Raw genomic sequence first — 17,019 nt, 5'->3', positions numbered from 1 at the left:
AAGAAATAGTTGGTGAACTGTGTTAAACGCATGCTGACTGAATGCCTTGAAGTGCCCAGCTTTTGTGAACTACAGTTGGTGTGTATTAGTCACAACTTCCTCTTATTAATTACCACCCAACATTTCTCTTGTTGTCTAAATAATTTGAAATTATCTTTGGCTTATATTGTGCTCTTTCAAATTCACATTACCATGAGAATAATATAAGTAGTATAACATTTATAACTAGATAGGTACATTTTCTGAAGATCCCACTAACTGCCCCAAGTTGAAAGAGCCCATACCCGTGTCTCTACGATGTTCTGGTGTTGCTAGGGTCCTCTGTATGGTTGCTAAGCAGTTGCCATGGTAATCATAAAAAGGCTGCTTTTTATCCTGAGTGAAATGAGTCCAACCCCATGTCTTTAGGATGTTCTGGTGTTGCAATTTGGTTGTTAGGATGGTCCATCTGTATGCTAGATCCTATGGTGCAGTTATAAGGGTAATACAACAAAAGCTTGACAGTCTGAGTCAAAAGAACAAACCCCATGACTGTACCATGTTCTGATGACAACATATGGCTGGAAGATGTTGCAACATGGCTGCCAATGCGATACATATAGACTGCTTGCTGAAAGAGCCCACCCTCATGTCTCTATGACTTCCTGATCCAAAGATATGATCCCACTAATTTCTTGTTAATGGGACTTTTCACCCGATTTTTCTTTCTTTCTTTCTTTTTTATTGAAAAAGCCTAATGAAATAATATACAATAAATAAAACATCATCATTGCTTTTAATTTTTTTCAAACAAAATTATACAAACAAGAAAAACAAAAACCAACCACAAAAATGTTTAATTCACCGTGCAAACATTGTTCAAAAAGTACCAAAAATGTGATACTTAACTCCGTGCGGTACGTGCATGTGCGCTTGCTATAAACCAAAGCCAATGCAGCGCGCACAACCCCACACACACACAAGTCCAGGGACGGTTGCACCAGCTATACATACGATACAACTTTACCTAGTTGTGGCATAAATGGGCACTAAGTCACAATTTACGCACTACTAAATATTTGAGCACTGCATCATTAAACTTCGGTAGAACACCCCTATATCGCTACGATGTTCTGGAGCAGAGAAATGTATTTTGATACATGGTTGCTAGGGTGACCCAATCTAGTTGCTAGGCAGTTGTCAGGGTGATTCTAAAAAGGCTTCTTGCTAGCCCGAGTCAAAAGAGCCAACCATGAAGTCTCTATGACGTTGTGATCCGAAGAGCAATTTTAATTGGAAGTCAACGGGTTTGGTTGCTAGTGTGCACTGGATGGTTGCTAGGGCGTGGCTAGGCAGTTTCTAAGGCTAGCCCAAGTCAAAAGAACCCACCCTCTTGTCTTTATGACTTTGAGATCCAAAGATATTATCCCACTAATTACTTGCCAATGGGAGTTTTTCACCAGATTTTACATTTGCCCAGTGTGCCAATGTGATATTTAAAGATTGCTTGCTAGCCTGAGTAAAAAAAAAACTCTGTCTCTTGTCAGAGGTTCTGCTTTCCAGTTAAAGTCATATATACCGTATGAGATACTAAAAAAAGTTAGATCACAAAATTTCACAATCTGCTCTGAACGCTCAATGCCCCTCCAACTCCATTAATTAGTTTCATTCTCTTTACGGTCAAGGAAAATCAGCTGAAATGATATAAAAGATCAGAAAATCATACCTTTTTTAGAAAGCGAACATGAATTCCAGCACACTAGGTTCAAATGTCATTAAAGGTGTGGTATTGGTCCAAAAACATTGTCCATTAGTGATTGCGGGTTGTCTTCAAATACAAGAAATTCAAAATAATAAATAAAGTTACAAATGCCACAATCACCTTCAACTTGAAGTATCATATGTGAGATGTACTCCGATGTTGGTGATTTAATTATAGTCATTGTTTTACAGGTGTAATTATCAGTGTCATTAAGCTGAACATTGTGTTTTCTTCGTGCAAAATTATATTTTATCCAAAGCAACTTACAAACTTGGAATTATACATCATAAGCGATTCATCTTGATGAGAGAGTAGGACGAAAAGGGCTGCATCACAAAGTTCAAATCGCATCAGAATAATAGTATCCAAGGCAAATTAGAGTGCAACAAGAATATTATTATTATTATATATAAGAGTGAAAGTGTCAAATAACAGGACGGTTACTGAGATTGAGTTAGATATTATTCGGCTGGTCATGTAATTTTAACATGGTGGCCCCCATGTGTGGACCCTCTCCATGTAGACTAAAACAGCTTTTATAAGATTACTGATATGACTGGAGTCTTCATTTAAATGTGAGTGCTCATGATTTCCTACATATATTGCAAAATTACAATTCATTTCTTAAGAAGTTCAGCTTTTTTTTAATAAGGAAAAATGAAATCTTTAAATAATACATTTCTGATTGATTTATTGTCCAAGTCTACTTCAAGTTTTGCAGAATTTAGACCCACTATTAAAGAGATAGTTCACGGCAAAAAAATGAAAATTGAGAGAAATTTGAGAATTTTTATTTTTAGGTGAACTATCCCTTTAAAGGGATGGCGCACCCAAAAATTGTAATTCTGTCCTGTATGAAAACAAAAGGGAGATGTTAGGCAGAATGTTAGTCTCAGTCTCCATTCACTTCCATTACATCTTTTTTTTCTTACAATGAAAGTGAATGGTGACTAATATTATGCCTAACATCTCCTTTTATGTTCCAAGAAACAAAGTCTAAGGGTTTGTAACATATTGAAAGTAACAAAAGAGACAATTTCATATGTATGTTACTTTAATAGGTGTTTAAAGAATAACATTTGCGTCAGCAGACAGTGTTATGACATAAGACTCAGTGAGAAGGGCAATGGCGAAGGGATCCCTCTTTACGCAGGGTTCAGTAAGGCAAGGCTGCATCAACAACTGGGCTGTAACAATCAGATCCATACATTGCATCGTACAGTACTAGTGACAATAATTAGACCAAGCATACAAGAGTATAAACTCCTTAGAGGAATCAGAACAGGTTCTTGGGTAAGCTTTTAAAAAAGACTGCGCCACAACTGCATCTAAAGCCATTAACGTACATTCTTGTACAGAGCAAAGAAAATGATCAGAATTCAAGTGGTGCATATTTAGATTATTAAAGGGATAGTAAAAAAAAAAAATACTAATATATATATATATATATTCGTTTTTCTTTTTTTTTGGGTGAACTATCCCTTTAAGACTCAAACCAAGTTGAGATGGTGAAATGTGGAAGGTTTGGCAACTGATTGCAGGTATTGCATGTTTCTTGTCAAAATGTGTAAAAGATGATTTGATGGTGACAGTAGTATTCTCAGCAGAAGTGAGCATATACTGCGTACTCCAGTGGTCAAGGTCTGTGTTGTAAGGATGACTGGAAGTTTTTACAAATTATTCACTTAAGGAAGCAGCCTAGAATTCCTCCATATAAAGCCACCGAAATACTGGAATGGAATTAGAAAAATACAGGTACAAAATCGATTACATTCAAGAAACAAACTAGCACAAAAGGGTAACATCATAATCTTTATAGCTAATATAGGAACTTTTCTAGATTCATAGAGGCAAATTCGCTACGAGACATCTTCTAAATAGGAAACGAACGGGTGAGCTTTATGACGAGGGCCAGAGGATATGAGCAAATTTGAAAGATGCATCATGCTGGGACTTTCAAATAAGGCGTGTTCTCATTCAACACATTATAATTCTCACTAGCAATTACAATTTGTTCAAATACATCTATTTCCCCTCTAGATAAAAACAAGGGGTCACTATTAAGAATGACAATCATGAAGGGGGCACTGGTGAGATGGGGAGATCACCCAAAAATGAATATTCTGTCTTCAATTATTCACCCATATCATTCTGTAGACCAAAAAGGGTTCCATACAATGAACGTAAAAGGTGAAACAAGGAATTCATAAAAGTACCATAAAGTTAGTCCAGTAGTGACTTGTACACTATATTCAAAGTCATATAATGGCCGTGCGAGGAGCAGACTGAAATTTGGTGAAAATTTTGCGTGATTTAAATTTGCACATATTAAAAAAATTTTGCATTGAGATTGGTTATGAGACACACAAAAATCAAAAGTGTTTGGTATATTGATGTCACACAAGGCTTTGGCATGACAAATATATTTGTGCCATATTTGAATATAAGCAAACATTATTGACTTTCAGTGAATAACAACATACATTTCTGACTTTTCTCCCAACAAAGCTCTTGTATGGCTTTAGAAGACTTTGAATATAGCTAGAGTTGTATGGTCTACTTCTTTAGGACAAATTTTGGGCTATTTTTGGATAGTCCCTGGTCACCATTCACTTTTATTGTATGGAAAAAACAGGGTCAACATTTAGCTAAATTTCATCTTTCATGTTCTACGGAAGAAATTCATACTGGTTTGAAGAATGTACATTTTTGGGTGAACTATTCCTTTAAGAAAGTGATGTTGTTTTGGTATGGATTTAAGGTGCAAACATTGTCTTTCTAAAATAGGCATTTAAAAGGTGCCGACATTTTGCACATCACACTCACTGCAGGTAAGTTCAGAGATATAATCATCAGAAAAGATTAGAAGAATTAGAATTGTGCTGATATACTGTAAAACATCTGAAACCTGAAGACGGATCCACTGGCTGAGCTCAGCGGAATAAGCCTGCCTGACTTTCTGCATCATGAAACTTCTCTTACAGACAATTTTTGCTTTTCTTTGACAAATGTCTGAGAGAACAAAGTGCCATACACGTGTACGGTACATCTCCTGATCACTGGTATAAACTACACATGAGGGAAGACGTCTTACAGTAACTTCCAAGGAAGGAACATTTGGGACTTAACTTTTTGAGTCTTGTCTAACATGATTCATTGAGGAACATACATTCCTCCCGTGGACCTTAGGCAGGGTAGACGCCATGTTAAAATTTACGAGAACGATAACAAGACTATATGGCATAGACGTGCAATTTTTTCAAAGGTGCGTAATGATGTGAACATTGCAGTTTTGGGAAAGCTTCTTTGAAACTGTAGCTTTCCAAGCTACTCATATTTTAAAGAAGTTCAACTACAGTCAAGCTACTACTTTAAAACAGTAGTAAGATTAAGTTTAATTTAGTCAGAAGTTTAATTTGATATTTAATCATTTCATTTTGAAAATGAACCATGGTAACCAGATATTAATAATATTACTTTAGTAAAACCATGGTTAATTTTCTTAAGTGTTAAACATAAAGGGTGATAACATTAAATTGATTTTATATTTATACTTAAACTAATAAACTAGAACACCCTATTTTACTTAATAAATTCCCTGTAAGGCGTTGTGGGGTTCAAGTGAATCAGCGAATCATTTATGTGAACTAGTTCGTTTACAAAACAACATACAAAATAAAACTGACTTACTAAATATAAAGGAATGTTTTATCTTAACCAGTTCATTTACATGAACTGTCCAGGGAAAAAAGAAAGAAAAAGAATAAAATTCACTTAAATTAGATGGATTTCCCAGCGCTACAGAAGATGACTGTTCAGCTCCATTACTGCGATCATAATACAATGTGACAAATGAAGCGTTTTGTGACGGCGCTACTTGCTAGAAAATGTGTCTCGTAACTAGAAAAACTACACTTGTAGCTAAAATATTATCACGCTACCAAAACACTTAGTTAAGTTAGTAATGCCGCTCCTTTCAGTTAACTACTCCCCAACACTGGTACCATGGTTTCAATCTTCAGCCAACATAACATTGAAAAATATAAATAAAACAAATAAATTATAAAAGCGCCTAGTTTTCATTTTCGTCAAATTACACATGGCACTATCCCAGCCTAATATCTATTTTAAAGAGGGGGTAATTCACAATCAGATTGCACACTTCAAATCATCCATAATCACAAACAAATGATTTCAACACAGCTGAGCAGGAGGTTTAGCATCTTATTATTCATAATTTATAATACTTTCACCATACTACTCGCTTCTAAAGCGGGGCCATAAAGGTGATTTATAAAATTGAACTAGCTTAATAAAATCACACTTAAAAAAAGTGATTACGTCCTGATTCTTCAGGTAAACATTGATATTTCTCACGACTGCTCAGGCACAATTACAAGCTGTCTATTACTTAAAACACACTGAGGTTTAAACCCTTGGCTTTGAGTAAATGCCTCTATAGTATAAACAACAGGGAGGGGGGGTACATTCAGACGCAATTCTTGTGCCCCACCTTGCAAACCAGACGTAGGCCACGCGCGTGCACTTCCACAAGCAGGAACTAGTCATCTAGAGGCGGTGCATTATTTCTCAGTGCTTGTTGGCTTAACAGGTAAGCATAGGTGTATATATGTATATATATGTATATATATATGTATATATACACACACACACACAGAGATATTTGTATATGAGCTTTTGACAACAGTCTCAATACAGAAGACCTCAGGAAAGGCTGAGGTTTTAAAACTAAACATTACAAAGAAAGCGAGAAAAACGTCGCCCTACAGAAGGATTTTTAGGGGAAGTAGTTAAATACAGAATTTTGAAAAAGTAAAAAAAACTTATTAGTTAGAAGTTCATAAATTCACAGACAATATCATTTATAGAAGAAAAATCAGTGACTTTAAGAGTAAAATGAAGAAAAAAAACATCAATTATCGCGTTATAAAGGAGAAAGCGTGACTAACAGCGTAAGATAGCTAGTGACGGGTTTTAAACCTGTGATCTGGCTTATTGTATTCCTTCATTTATATAATATAGGCTCCCTGGGAATCTCAGGAGGGGTTCAGGAAGCAGAATCTGAGGTTTAAACCAGCCCAAGAACACAGGGAGTGGAATATGACCCTGGTACGGTCTGACTCACAAGTGCCTGAAACACAGGATGTGCACATTGCAGGAGAGCGCTATGCACAGACTCCTACAATACAAAGTGTATATGAGTGAGAAAATAATTTCTACTCTTCCCAACTGAAAAACAGTGTGGCTGGTCACCTGCAAATGTTGTGTTGGATAGTTCAACAAAAAAATAATGTCATAATTTACTCACCCTCAAATACATAAGACCTTGTTATTGGCGAGAGCATTGTTATACGCCAGCCATGGTGAAAAAAGCTTCTCTCATAGCACCCATAAACATGCAACAGACATCAAGATTTTAGCTGAAAAATGACTTGTGTTTTACCAAAATCTATCATATGCATTTACATCATATGCCTTCAGAAGACTTGGAATATGATGCACAAGTCACATGGACTACATTTATTATACCTTTGGGTCCTTTTTTAAGCTTTGAAGTAATTTGAAATGCCATTACATTGAAAAGAAGGTACCGAATATTCATTAAAACATCTCCTTTTGTGTTCTGTATAAGAAAGACAGGTCATACAGGTTTGGAATGACACAATGGTGAGTAAAATATGCCAGAATTTTCATTTTTGGATGAACTTTCCCTTTAACCAGCATGACCATGTTGGTCCACCAGCTAGACCGTGAATGGACAAAAAAAAAAAAAAAAAAAAAAACAATATCAGCAAACCTTCGAGCTGGAATGAAAAGCGTCTACTGCCTCAGCTACGAGGAAATTGAAAGCGGAGTATCTCAGTGACGATTCAAAAGTTAATTTGAGACTAAATCTAAACAAAACAGAAATACAAACAAATATCACTATTATAATTATAACAAAAGCCAACATCTTCTAAAAGCCTGGTCTACGGTAGCTAAAAATGAGTGCAGTGTCTGGTATTAAACTAAATTAGGAGACAAGTAGCACTCTTTTGGATTAGCCAGCAAGACTCTACACACCGCAGTAAGGTCAAGTATTGACATAAAATGCATTTTTTGTCCCGTTCAAGTATTGCCATACTGCTCTGATAACAAACTCATTGACAGCTGTGCACAGGGTCCAAAATAACTTTTTGCCACACTGGCCAATGGCAATTACATTGGGCAAATTTACCAGGCATAAATGTCTTACCTGCATTTAAATTGTATTTTACGTTATTTTTTTAAGAAAAATATAAAACATTTATAAAAATATGATTTTGTCCCTAATTTCGATGGATTACTTAGCTATTTGTGACAAACAGTGCAGGTCACTCGCACCATATCTGACCACATCATATATGAGATGAGTCAGTCTTCACCTCTTGGTGAAACTGCACTTGTAACATATCGCATCATTTCCCAAATCGTAAACACACATCGCGATACTGAACTTCATATTTTCAGTTTGGTGCCATAATGCAAGGAGTTCCGGGAAAAGTTCCATTGATGTAGATTAAAAGTAGTTAGAAGACACGTGAGTTGCGACAGATACTTCTGTTAATATAAGGTTTGTTTGTGTTGTCTTTGTTTTGAATTGCACAAGTCACTTGCATCCACAAGGTTCAGACTAGCATTGTTACAATTCGGTTTAAACCATGTAATATTGCAGTTCCTATTAAAGTTTGCCTAAAAAAGAATTTTTACTTGCATTTGGCATCTTGTAAGAGTTAATTTTGGACCCCGGCTGTGCAAAAGCACTGAGTGAAATGTGACAGGGTGTCACAATTTTGAAAGGTTCATCTGGTTTTCCACCTGGTGATTTAGTCTGTCAGAAACTCTTGTAGGCATGTTTGCGACCGCAATGCAACTCGCACAAACATCCGGTTTACCACTGACATATTACTGAGGTTTGTGAGAGAAAAATAGGTGCTTGCTCTAAACTGACAGTGGCACCAGACACATTGAGGGTCATTGCTTGAGAGTAAAGAGGCATCTAGGCATCAACTGTGCATTTTGATGGTGAAGATGGTATTGAAATGTGTCCAGAAAAAAATCTGAATAGGGTTCGAGGTATGAAGCTGAGGTCTTAAAACACAGACACAGACACTCACTCTCTCTCTTTAGACTCAAGAGCAGGAAGGGGAGAAGGAAGCCACAAAACGTTCGTCTGACTGAGAGAACGTGGACATTGCTATGTGAAGAAGTTTGTGCAATGATGCTAGCCAGAAAAAATATAAAGAGAAAGACAAATAGAGGGAGAGAGCACTTGCTTCAAATGCACTTGTATGCAAAACTTGACCTTAAATAGTAGCCATTTCTTACAGATTGTAAAGTCTGATAACTGGTCTGGAGCTGACAAAGAAAACAGGCTCGGGGACCAGGATTAACTCCCCAGGGGCCACAAGCAGGCAAGAGGGAGAGAGGGTGGGGTGGAGGGTGAAGGCATCTGGGATAAAACATCTTCATCCATTTCAGAGCTTCCCTCATTCCTATCCAGTCTCTCCCTCTCTCCCCCTCTCTTTCTCTCTATCCCCCAAGTAGCAGGGCCAAGGATAAGCCCCAGCATGTCCATACATGGGCCCCGACCCAGTATGCAGACATCACTGGTCTGCACAGGAGATCAAAACAGGGGCCATGTCCTTCACTTGACCTTCAGTGGGGATGCTCACAGCACGCTGGGCTCTGGAATACACACACAGAGGCATTTATTATTAATAAAAGATGCAAATAATAAAATGCAACTATCCATAAATTTGTGCAGTCAAGATTTGTGATAGATCAATATATTGGCAAGGCCGATATAAGGCCATTTTGTGATTATTGCCATTGGCAAATAACCATGTCTGCTTGGTCGATTAACAAAAGTGTTTCCTTGCCCTTGTGGCAGTTTAAAAAAAAATCTACAGACAGCCTTGTCAATTGATGATAAACACTTTGTTTTTTTTTGTGTGGAATTTGTTCCATGACGTGTTAGGCTGGAATATCAATCTTGTTGTTTTATTTATGCATGTACTTCCTTCTTGGTAATATCAATACATTTCCTGCTTTAATTTAAGACACTTTTGAATGATGAATATGATTGGAGTTGTGTTTGGTTGTCACTTGAGGTCCGATGTAAAATCTGGGTCAAGATGCAAAACCAGTGAAATAGTGTTTGCAGTGGTGTATATTCCTGTGTACCTGTGCACATTCTCCATGGCAGCAACCTCAGCAAGAGCAGCTAAGCTGAAGAAGGCCGGGAGGACACCGGGTGAGTCCACCGTATCAACTTCCGCTGATCTGGGGTCAGTGTAGCAGCCCCCTTTATTGCATAATGCCTCTTGAGTGAATGGCTTTTCATCCTGATTCTTGGCCTGATGCTTAGATTTGTCCTCTGCAGAAAAAGAGAAAGGTTAATTATGGATAATAATTTGTGATTCGTGACAGTAATTTGTTGTCAGACAGTATATGTATAAACCAGATTTTTACATTTTCTGAAGACTATGAGAGGTGATTGCCACATTGCAATAGTGATTCTTGCCTTGTATGGTTAGTTCAGCTATAAATGAAAATTCTGTCGCTATTTACCCACCCGTATGTTGTTCTAACTATATATGACTTTCTTTCTTTCGTGGAACACAAAAGGAGTAGAGGAAGTCCGATATATTGTTTTACCGATTAATCGGTGCCGATAGTCAGTTGGTTATCGGCCAAAATATATGCCCGATTGTTGCAGATAGTTTTTTTATTATTCCTTCATGTTCTTCTGTGGCCAGCGCAATTTTGATGAAATAATCAATTAATCTTAATTGAAGCGAGGACATGCAAAGACATATGCGACTATGGAAACATGCCCTATCAGCACATACATTGTGTCTCAAAATTCATATCTTGTGAATAATAATAAACCTTATTCCTCATTAAACCACATCTGGTGAATATATAGGCAATAAAAAGCTTTTTAGAGCATTTTAATGGAGTAAAGTCTCTGTCATTTCAAAATAGGAGTCCCTTGTGTGTTTTGGGCTTGTTTACAGTTAAAAGTCCCACGTAATGCATCAAATCTTTTTGATTAATGCATTATTACGATTTTGATTGAACAATAAACTAAATCTGGTATTGTATTAATGCTGGACACTTGTAGCCTCCATGTCTCTGACTGTTATAATATAGTAATGTTTTAAAGTTCTCCAAATCAAATTTAAAAACTGTCCACCTCTAAAATGGGGATGTTTCATAAGTCACCATTCACTGTCATTGCATGACTTTTCCATACAATAACAGTGAATTGTGACTGAGGCTAACATTTTGCCTTACATCTCATTTTGTGTTACACAGAAGAGAGAACGTCCTATTATTTGGAATTACATTATGGTGAGTAAAAGATGATACGCTTTTTATTTTTGAGTGAACTAACCCAGTAACGAATCTGAAATTAGACACTAGATGGAAATTGTGGGAAGAGCTCACCCTCTTTAGGTGACACTCGGCCATCGGCTGTGCGCACCAAGTGTGTGATTTTACTCTTCCTGGCCTTCCTTTTCTGACTGCCCACGGGCGAATCCAAAATCTTCTGGGGCTCATGAGTGGGCGAGACACATGGACTCCCAGACTTCACTGGACTTGTTTCCACAGACACAGGGTCAGGCATGACAATGTCTAAAAGAACAGAGAACACATGAAACATGAAAAAACACATACTGTAGACTGACCTGGAAGTTATAATTCAGAAGTCTTAAAAGGGCAATATCATGAAGAATCTAATTTTCCTTGATATTATAACATATAAGATGTCTATCTTCTATAAAATCTTACTCAAAATTTCAGAACTCTAAAACTTAATCCCCAATGCAATAAAAGCATTTATTGAAACCAAGCTGCAAAAACACCTCGTTCTCTACTCCTGTGAATTCCCTATGTCAAAAGGGGTACATTGATTCATGACTGCCTCTACAGTTCAAAAACATCAAACCCTACTTCACATCATCACACCCTTGGCCCTGCCCACTGGTGCTTCCTTTCGTAAACTGAGAGTGAAGGAACAACCAAACCTACTGTGGCCTAACCATTCCTGAACACCTAAGGGGACCATCTGGACTATTTTCAATTATTTTTGAATTTAAACATGCATAGACAGAAGTCTTTGACCGTTTTTAAAAGACGCAGTGTCAAGTTACAACTCTGAATAGGAGAATCCACTCTCTGTCATTCAGCTGCTTCTTTCTGTTTGAGCACAAACGTGCCATGGACACGTTCTTTTGCCCATCTGAGCTATTTATAATTGTTAGTTGCGCTAGACGGATGTCTTTGACCATTTAGATGCATTTCAAGCGATTTCAGTGCAGAATGATACTGAAAACTGTATGTGTGTGCATCTAGTTCACACCGTTCTTTTGACTATGTATGTGCGTCATGTGGATGTGTCTTCAAAAATGTGTTTTTTTTCTGCCATCAGCATGGTACTGCTTGTGAACAGACATTGTTCATTCTCTTCAGATTGAGTTTTTTAAAAAAAATCTGAATTTGAGGAGCTGCATGATGTTAGCCAATCAGAACAGTGGGCGTTTACTTAACTTCCAGTGAACACAATGCTGATGTTATTCTAGAGAATTGTGTGCTTCCTACTTTGTGGCAAGTGTTTGTGGAGAGACCTTTTCTGTTCCTGCATGACAATGTCAATGTGCACAGGTCCATTAAGAAATTATTTGATTAGAGCAAATCTCTGAAGCCATGTTCCAATACCTAATTGACAGTTTTCCCAGAAGAGTGAAAGCTGTTACAGAAGACCAACTTCCTATTAATGCCAATGGTTTTGAAATTAAATGCCAAACAAGTACAGTACGGATCTGATGTACAGGTGTCCACATATTTTGGACTATCTAGTGTGCATTTACTACACCACAACAGGCTGCATCAAAAAAAATCTACATAACTGTGACACGTGTGCCCCGTTAAAGACAACCAGAGTATACAGTGACCTAGACCTGCCAGCGTTCCCTGATATGCAGCAGGAAGTATTAAAACACACAGGGCTAAACCAAGGACAAACAACTACCACCACAATGCAGGCACAGTTTGTAACATTCACATAAACACGAATATACAACCTGAGAATGAAGCTGATTTCAGAACACTGGATTTCATTCACTAATCCGTATATTGCTTTTGTGTGTGCATAATTAACTGCATATTTTCAGCAGGTGCGTATGCATATAATTTGTTCTTAGACTCATTCTAATGTTGATGAATTTGGATTACTCAAAATGAATGACAGCATGTCAGCAGTTAAAAAGGAGCATAAAACACACCCAAATAACAACTTTCCGCAGAAAGATCTTCTATTAAAACTCAAAACCAGTCGAAACACAATAAAAACATTTATATAGGCCTCAACTACACATAATCGGCTGATCAGAACTGATCCCAATCATGCTTGAACACATTAATCAATGCACTTTTGAATTTTTAAATAATTAAGACTTAAAGCAAGGTCTCATTGTTTTTAAATTCTACAATAATATATATTGTAGAATATAATGTATATAAAATATAATATACTGCAAAACTGTGTTCACAAAATTAGTGAATGAGTCCCAGTGTCTAATAGCCAATCGGGTGTCACCTTTGTCTGCCGCACTGGATTTCTCCTTCCTGTGTTTGTACTTGTTGACTATCTTGTGGAATAAGGTCTTTTTCTGAGATGAGGATGAACCTAATTTTAAAATCAATAAATCAGAACAAACAAACAAAAAACCACACAGCATGCAATGTTAGGTGGAACCAATGCTATTCTGAACATGAGACGAGTACTTCCTAAAAAAATCAGGCAAATGAGGAAATGAGTGTGGGGATGTGATGTCAGTTTCCATGCGCACAGTGCACTCACCCTTGCAGGGTTTGGGTGGTTCAGTAGGGCTGGACATACTAGTTTTTTTCTTCTTGGTGACCGCCACAGTCTTTTTGTCAAATGTCAGGGGGCTGTACTGCGGTAAACTGTTGAACTTTTTCTCAAACTCCTCCTCAAGCTTTCCAAGTCTGTGAGTTTTACATACAGTAAAACATTAGCCATCTGATTGAAATGACTGTTCACCGGCAATCAACATCTTCTAGATAAACTGACTTAAAACTGGCACAATGGAACATGATGGAATGTTCTAAATCAGGGGTCTTCAACAAAGAGTCCGCAGCGCCCTACTCCAGGGGATCCACCAATTATTGTTTGAACTTTAAAATGTTAAACTTCAACCAAAGCTAAAGTGAAGAAGTTAAAGTTTAACTAAATGTTTAACTGACACTCCCACATTAAAATGTATTAAAGAGCTAGTAATTTTTGTGCCAAGTTTCCTGAACTTTACATAGGGGTGCTTGGCCTGATAAAGGTTGAAGACCGCTGATCTAAAAAAACATCATGTTTGGAGTCTTTAAGTGTACAGTTGTGTAATACTATGATCATGGAATGGCAAATATGGATATGGTACATGCTTAAAATTGACAAAATTCTTGAACTACAAATTAATTACCAAGCTAAACAAAAGACTTTATAGACCATTAACACTCTCCAATTAACCTAATTAAAAAAACAAAACCAAACCCACAAGTTAGCCTCAACAACATATACTAGGTGCATTCTGATTTAACCAATATCATTGACACTGAATGTGTCTTCACGAAAACAATCTCTATTTCTCCCGAGATTCAGTGCAGTGATGGAGAAACTACAGCTCACCCTGGAGTGGTTTCCTCTTTGGACTTAGACTTCTTGAGCTTTTTGGGATTGCTGGCAGCGGTCTGAGAAAACACCCAGCTCTCATCATTCCAGCCACCCTCGTGATCGGATACACTACCGCGCATGGAACCTCTTTTCCCTAAAAAAAAAAAACAGACCATATGTTAAACCTTGTGACAGTTCCAGATCACGGTCCCTTTTCAAAAATGAAAATACTTTCATGGTTTCCTCACCTGCATGTCTTTTGGCGCTAAAAATAATGCAAATTCTGGTGAGAACACGAAAGACACTGTGAACGAGCTTCTCTAATGCTCTCAATGCACAATGGACATCAACATTTTCCTAAAAACAAATGACATAAATGTTGTGTTGTTTCCTACCAAAACCAATGGTACGCCTTCAGAAGACTTGGAATATGATGCACAAATTGCATGTACTACTATTCTGAATCTTTTTCAAGTTTAAAGTGAGTCACTATCCACTGCTATTCTGCTAAAAAGATGGGCCAAAATATGCATTAAAACAGCGCAGAAAAAATAAAGTACTATGGGTTTGTGTCAGAAATGAAGAAGGGCTAGTGGCAAAAATGTCTCCAAAAGTGATAAAAATGAAATAAAATAAAAAGTTACAAACCTGAAAGTTTCAGTTTTTTAATTTATCACATATATGTGATTGTTTTTTAGATATTTAGAAACCATAATGCCCACATAAAAGTAAAAAATCCATCCATCCATCGTCAACCGCTTATCCTGTGTACAGGGTCGCGGGGGGCTGGAGCCTATCCCAGCTAACATTGGGCGAAAGGCGGGGGACACCCTGGACAGGTCGCCAGTCCATCGCAGAAAGTAAAAAATGCCCCTGAAAATTAAATCCAGGGGGCAATTATTGCCCATTTGTGAACAAAATACATTTCTGACACTGGTTTGTTGAGACATGAGGGTAAGTAAATGTTGACAGAATTTTGAATTTTTGGGTGATCTATTCAATTAATTGAAAATGTACATAAAAACAAAATCACAGAAAACCTTATAAAAGACATGTAAAGTTCTTTATGTGGCATTGTCGTTTATGCAGAACAACTTGCTTATTTTTACATAATTGGGGAAATGTGATTTTTCCATTATAGTTTTTGCTAAATTGAAACGAGAGGGCCACGTGTTTTATATTTAGTTTGCATCTTTTTCCATATTTTTTTGTGTTCCACAGAAGAAAAATGGGTTTGGAGAGCCATAAATTTGGTAATTACCTCTGTCCACATTTGCTCTCAATGATGTGAGCATCCCTTCAGACACCAAAGTCTTATAAAGCGCTCCTTTACAGCTTCGCTCTGACTTTCTGGAGCCACAGGCCTCTGATTTAACCTCTGGATCTTTATCCTCCTGTCTGGCTTCAGGCGGGCTGGTGTCTGTCTCTTTCTCTTCTGGTTCAAGTGTAGATGGAGAAGGACAGTGAGGTGCTAATTCCTCCACACAGCTAGGGGGCTCCACCTTCACATCTGGCTCCTTCTCACCCTCTCTCTTAGGGGTCAGGGGAGCTTCATCTTTTTTCATCTCACCATCCTGTTGCTTATTAGTCTCTTCCTCCCCCTCTTCCTCTTCGTCCATCACCTCTTCTTTTGTCTTCAGCTGTTTTTTCGGTTTAGGTTTCGTTTTCTTCTTCACAGGTGGAGATTGGTCCTCGAGGGGGATACTCTCGATTCCTGAGGGACGAGCTTTCTTCCTGGGTGTCTCTTCTGAGCCCCAAGTACCTTTAGCTACTGCCTCAATAGTGAACATCACACTGTCCAGGTCCGACTCGGATGACTGGCGCTTCTTCACCTTTTTGGGCGAAACAGGATTCTTCTCAGACTCGTCAGACTCTTTATTTTCTTTCTTCTTTTTCTTCTTCTTCTGTGTCTTAGATGGGCTGAGCTCAGTTGGGGTGGAGACTGTGGGAGAGGAGGAGCTGGACCCGGAGGCAGAAGAGGAAGATAATAATGATGGTGTGTCTAGAGGAAGATGAGGAGTGTCCATGTGCTCTTTGTTGTCAGGGTTGGATGTGCAACTTAAGCTGTGCTGAGCACAGAGAGACGAGGAACCACCTGAAGGCTGGGAGGAATGAGCTTCCATCTTTTCTGCCTCAGATGCCAGACTTATCTACACACACACACACACACACGTTAAAGTTATAGGTTAGGTTTTTAAAAACTAAAAATAATAGAATAGGTTTTTAATTTCCCTAAGGCCGAAATCATATTCATATTCCAAGTACGTGAACATAGATGCAGATTGAACATGCTTTATGTGCAATCAAGCATTATGGTGGCGGAAATAAACCTCAGTACTCAAGGGGGCGATAGAGTAGCATCTGCGCCATTAAACTGGATGTGTTATTGTTCAGATAATTGCTATAAATAAAAATCACCATAGTAGCCGACAATTCACAGTTATCTTGCTATAGCGCCCCTTGTGGCAACAATGAGAATGCAATGTATGGTTGCATTAAGTTATGAATCGCGCGGTCTGACACATAACAGCCCGATGCCTGA

The 17,019-nt window shown here is 37.8% G+C and overlaps 1 protein-coding gene across 5 annotated transcripts in view; it reads right to left on the bottom strand.

Moving 5' to 3' along the window:
- Nucleotides 1–7,528: 7,528 nt before the first annotated feature.
- LOC127636490 (HMG box transcription factor BBX-like) overlaps nt 7,529–17,019 on the bottom strand; it is a 46,646-nt gene continuing 37,155 nt past the window's right edge. For 4 of the 5 annotated variants that reach the window (XM_052116975.1, XM_052116974.1, XM_052116977.1 and 1 more), the window contains exons 11-17: nt 15,739–16,627; nt 14,493–14,631; nt 13,653–13,801; nt 13,389–13,478; nt 11,237–11,425; nt 9,968–10,160; nt 7,529–9,469 (exon numbers count right to left, since the gene is read on the bottom strand). In XM_052116975.1, the coding sequence (XP_051972935.1) occupies nt 9,388–9,469; nt 9,968–10,160; nt 11,237–11,425; nt 13,389–13,478; nt 13,653–13,801; nt 14,493–14,631; nt 15,739–16,627 (1,731 nt within the window). In that variant the 3' untranslated portion in view covers nt 7,529–9,387. The remainder of the gene's footprint in view (nt 9,470–9,967; nt 10,161–11,236; nt 11,426–13,388; nt 13,479–13,652; nt 13,802–14,492; nt 14,632–15,738; nt 16,628–17,019) is intronic. The other variant, XM_052116979.1, reaches the window with a different exon arrangement.

This window comes from Xyrauchen texanus, chromosome 44 (assembly GCF_025860055.1).
Source record: "Xyrauchen texanus isolate HMW12.3.18 chromosome 44, RBS_HiC_50CHRs, whole genome shotgun sequence".
NCBI lineage: Eukaryota > Metazoa > Chordata > Actinopteri > Cypriniformes > Catostomidae > Xyrauchen > Xyrauchen texanus.
The sequence above is the reverse complement of the archived record's forward strand: the minus strand, read 5'-3'. Positions and strand labels throughout refer to the sequence as shown.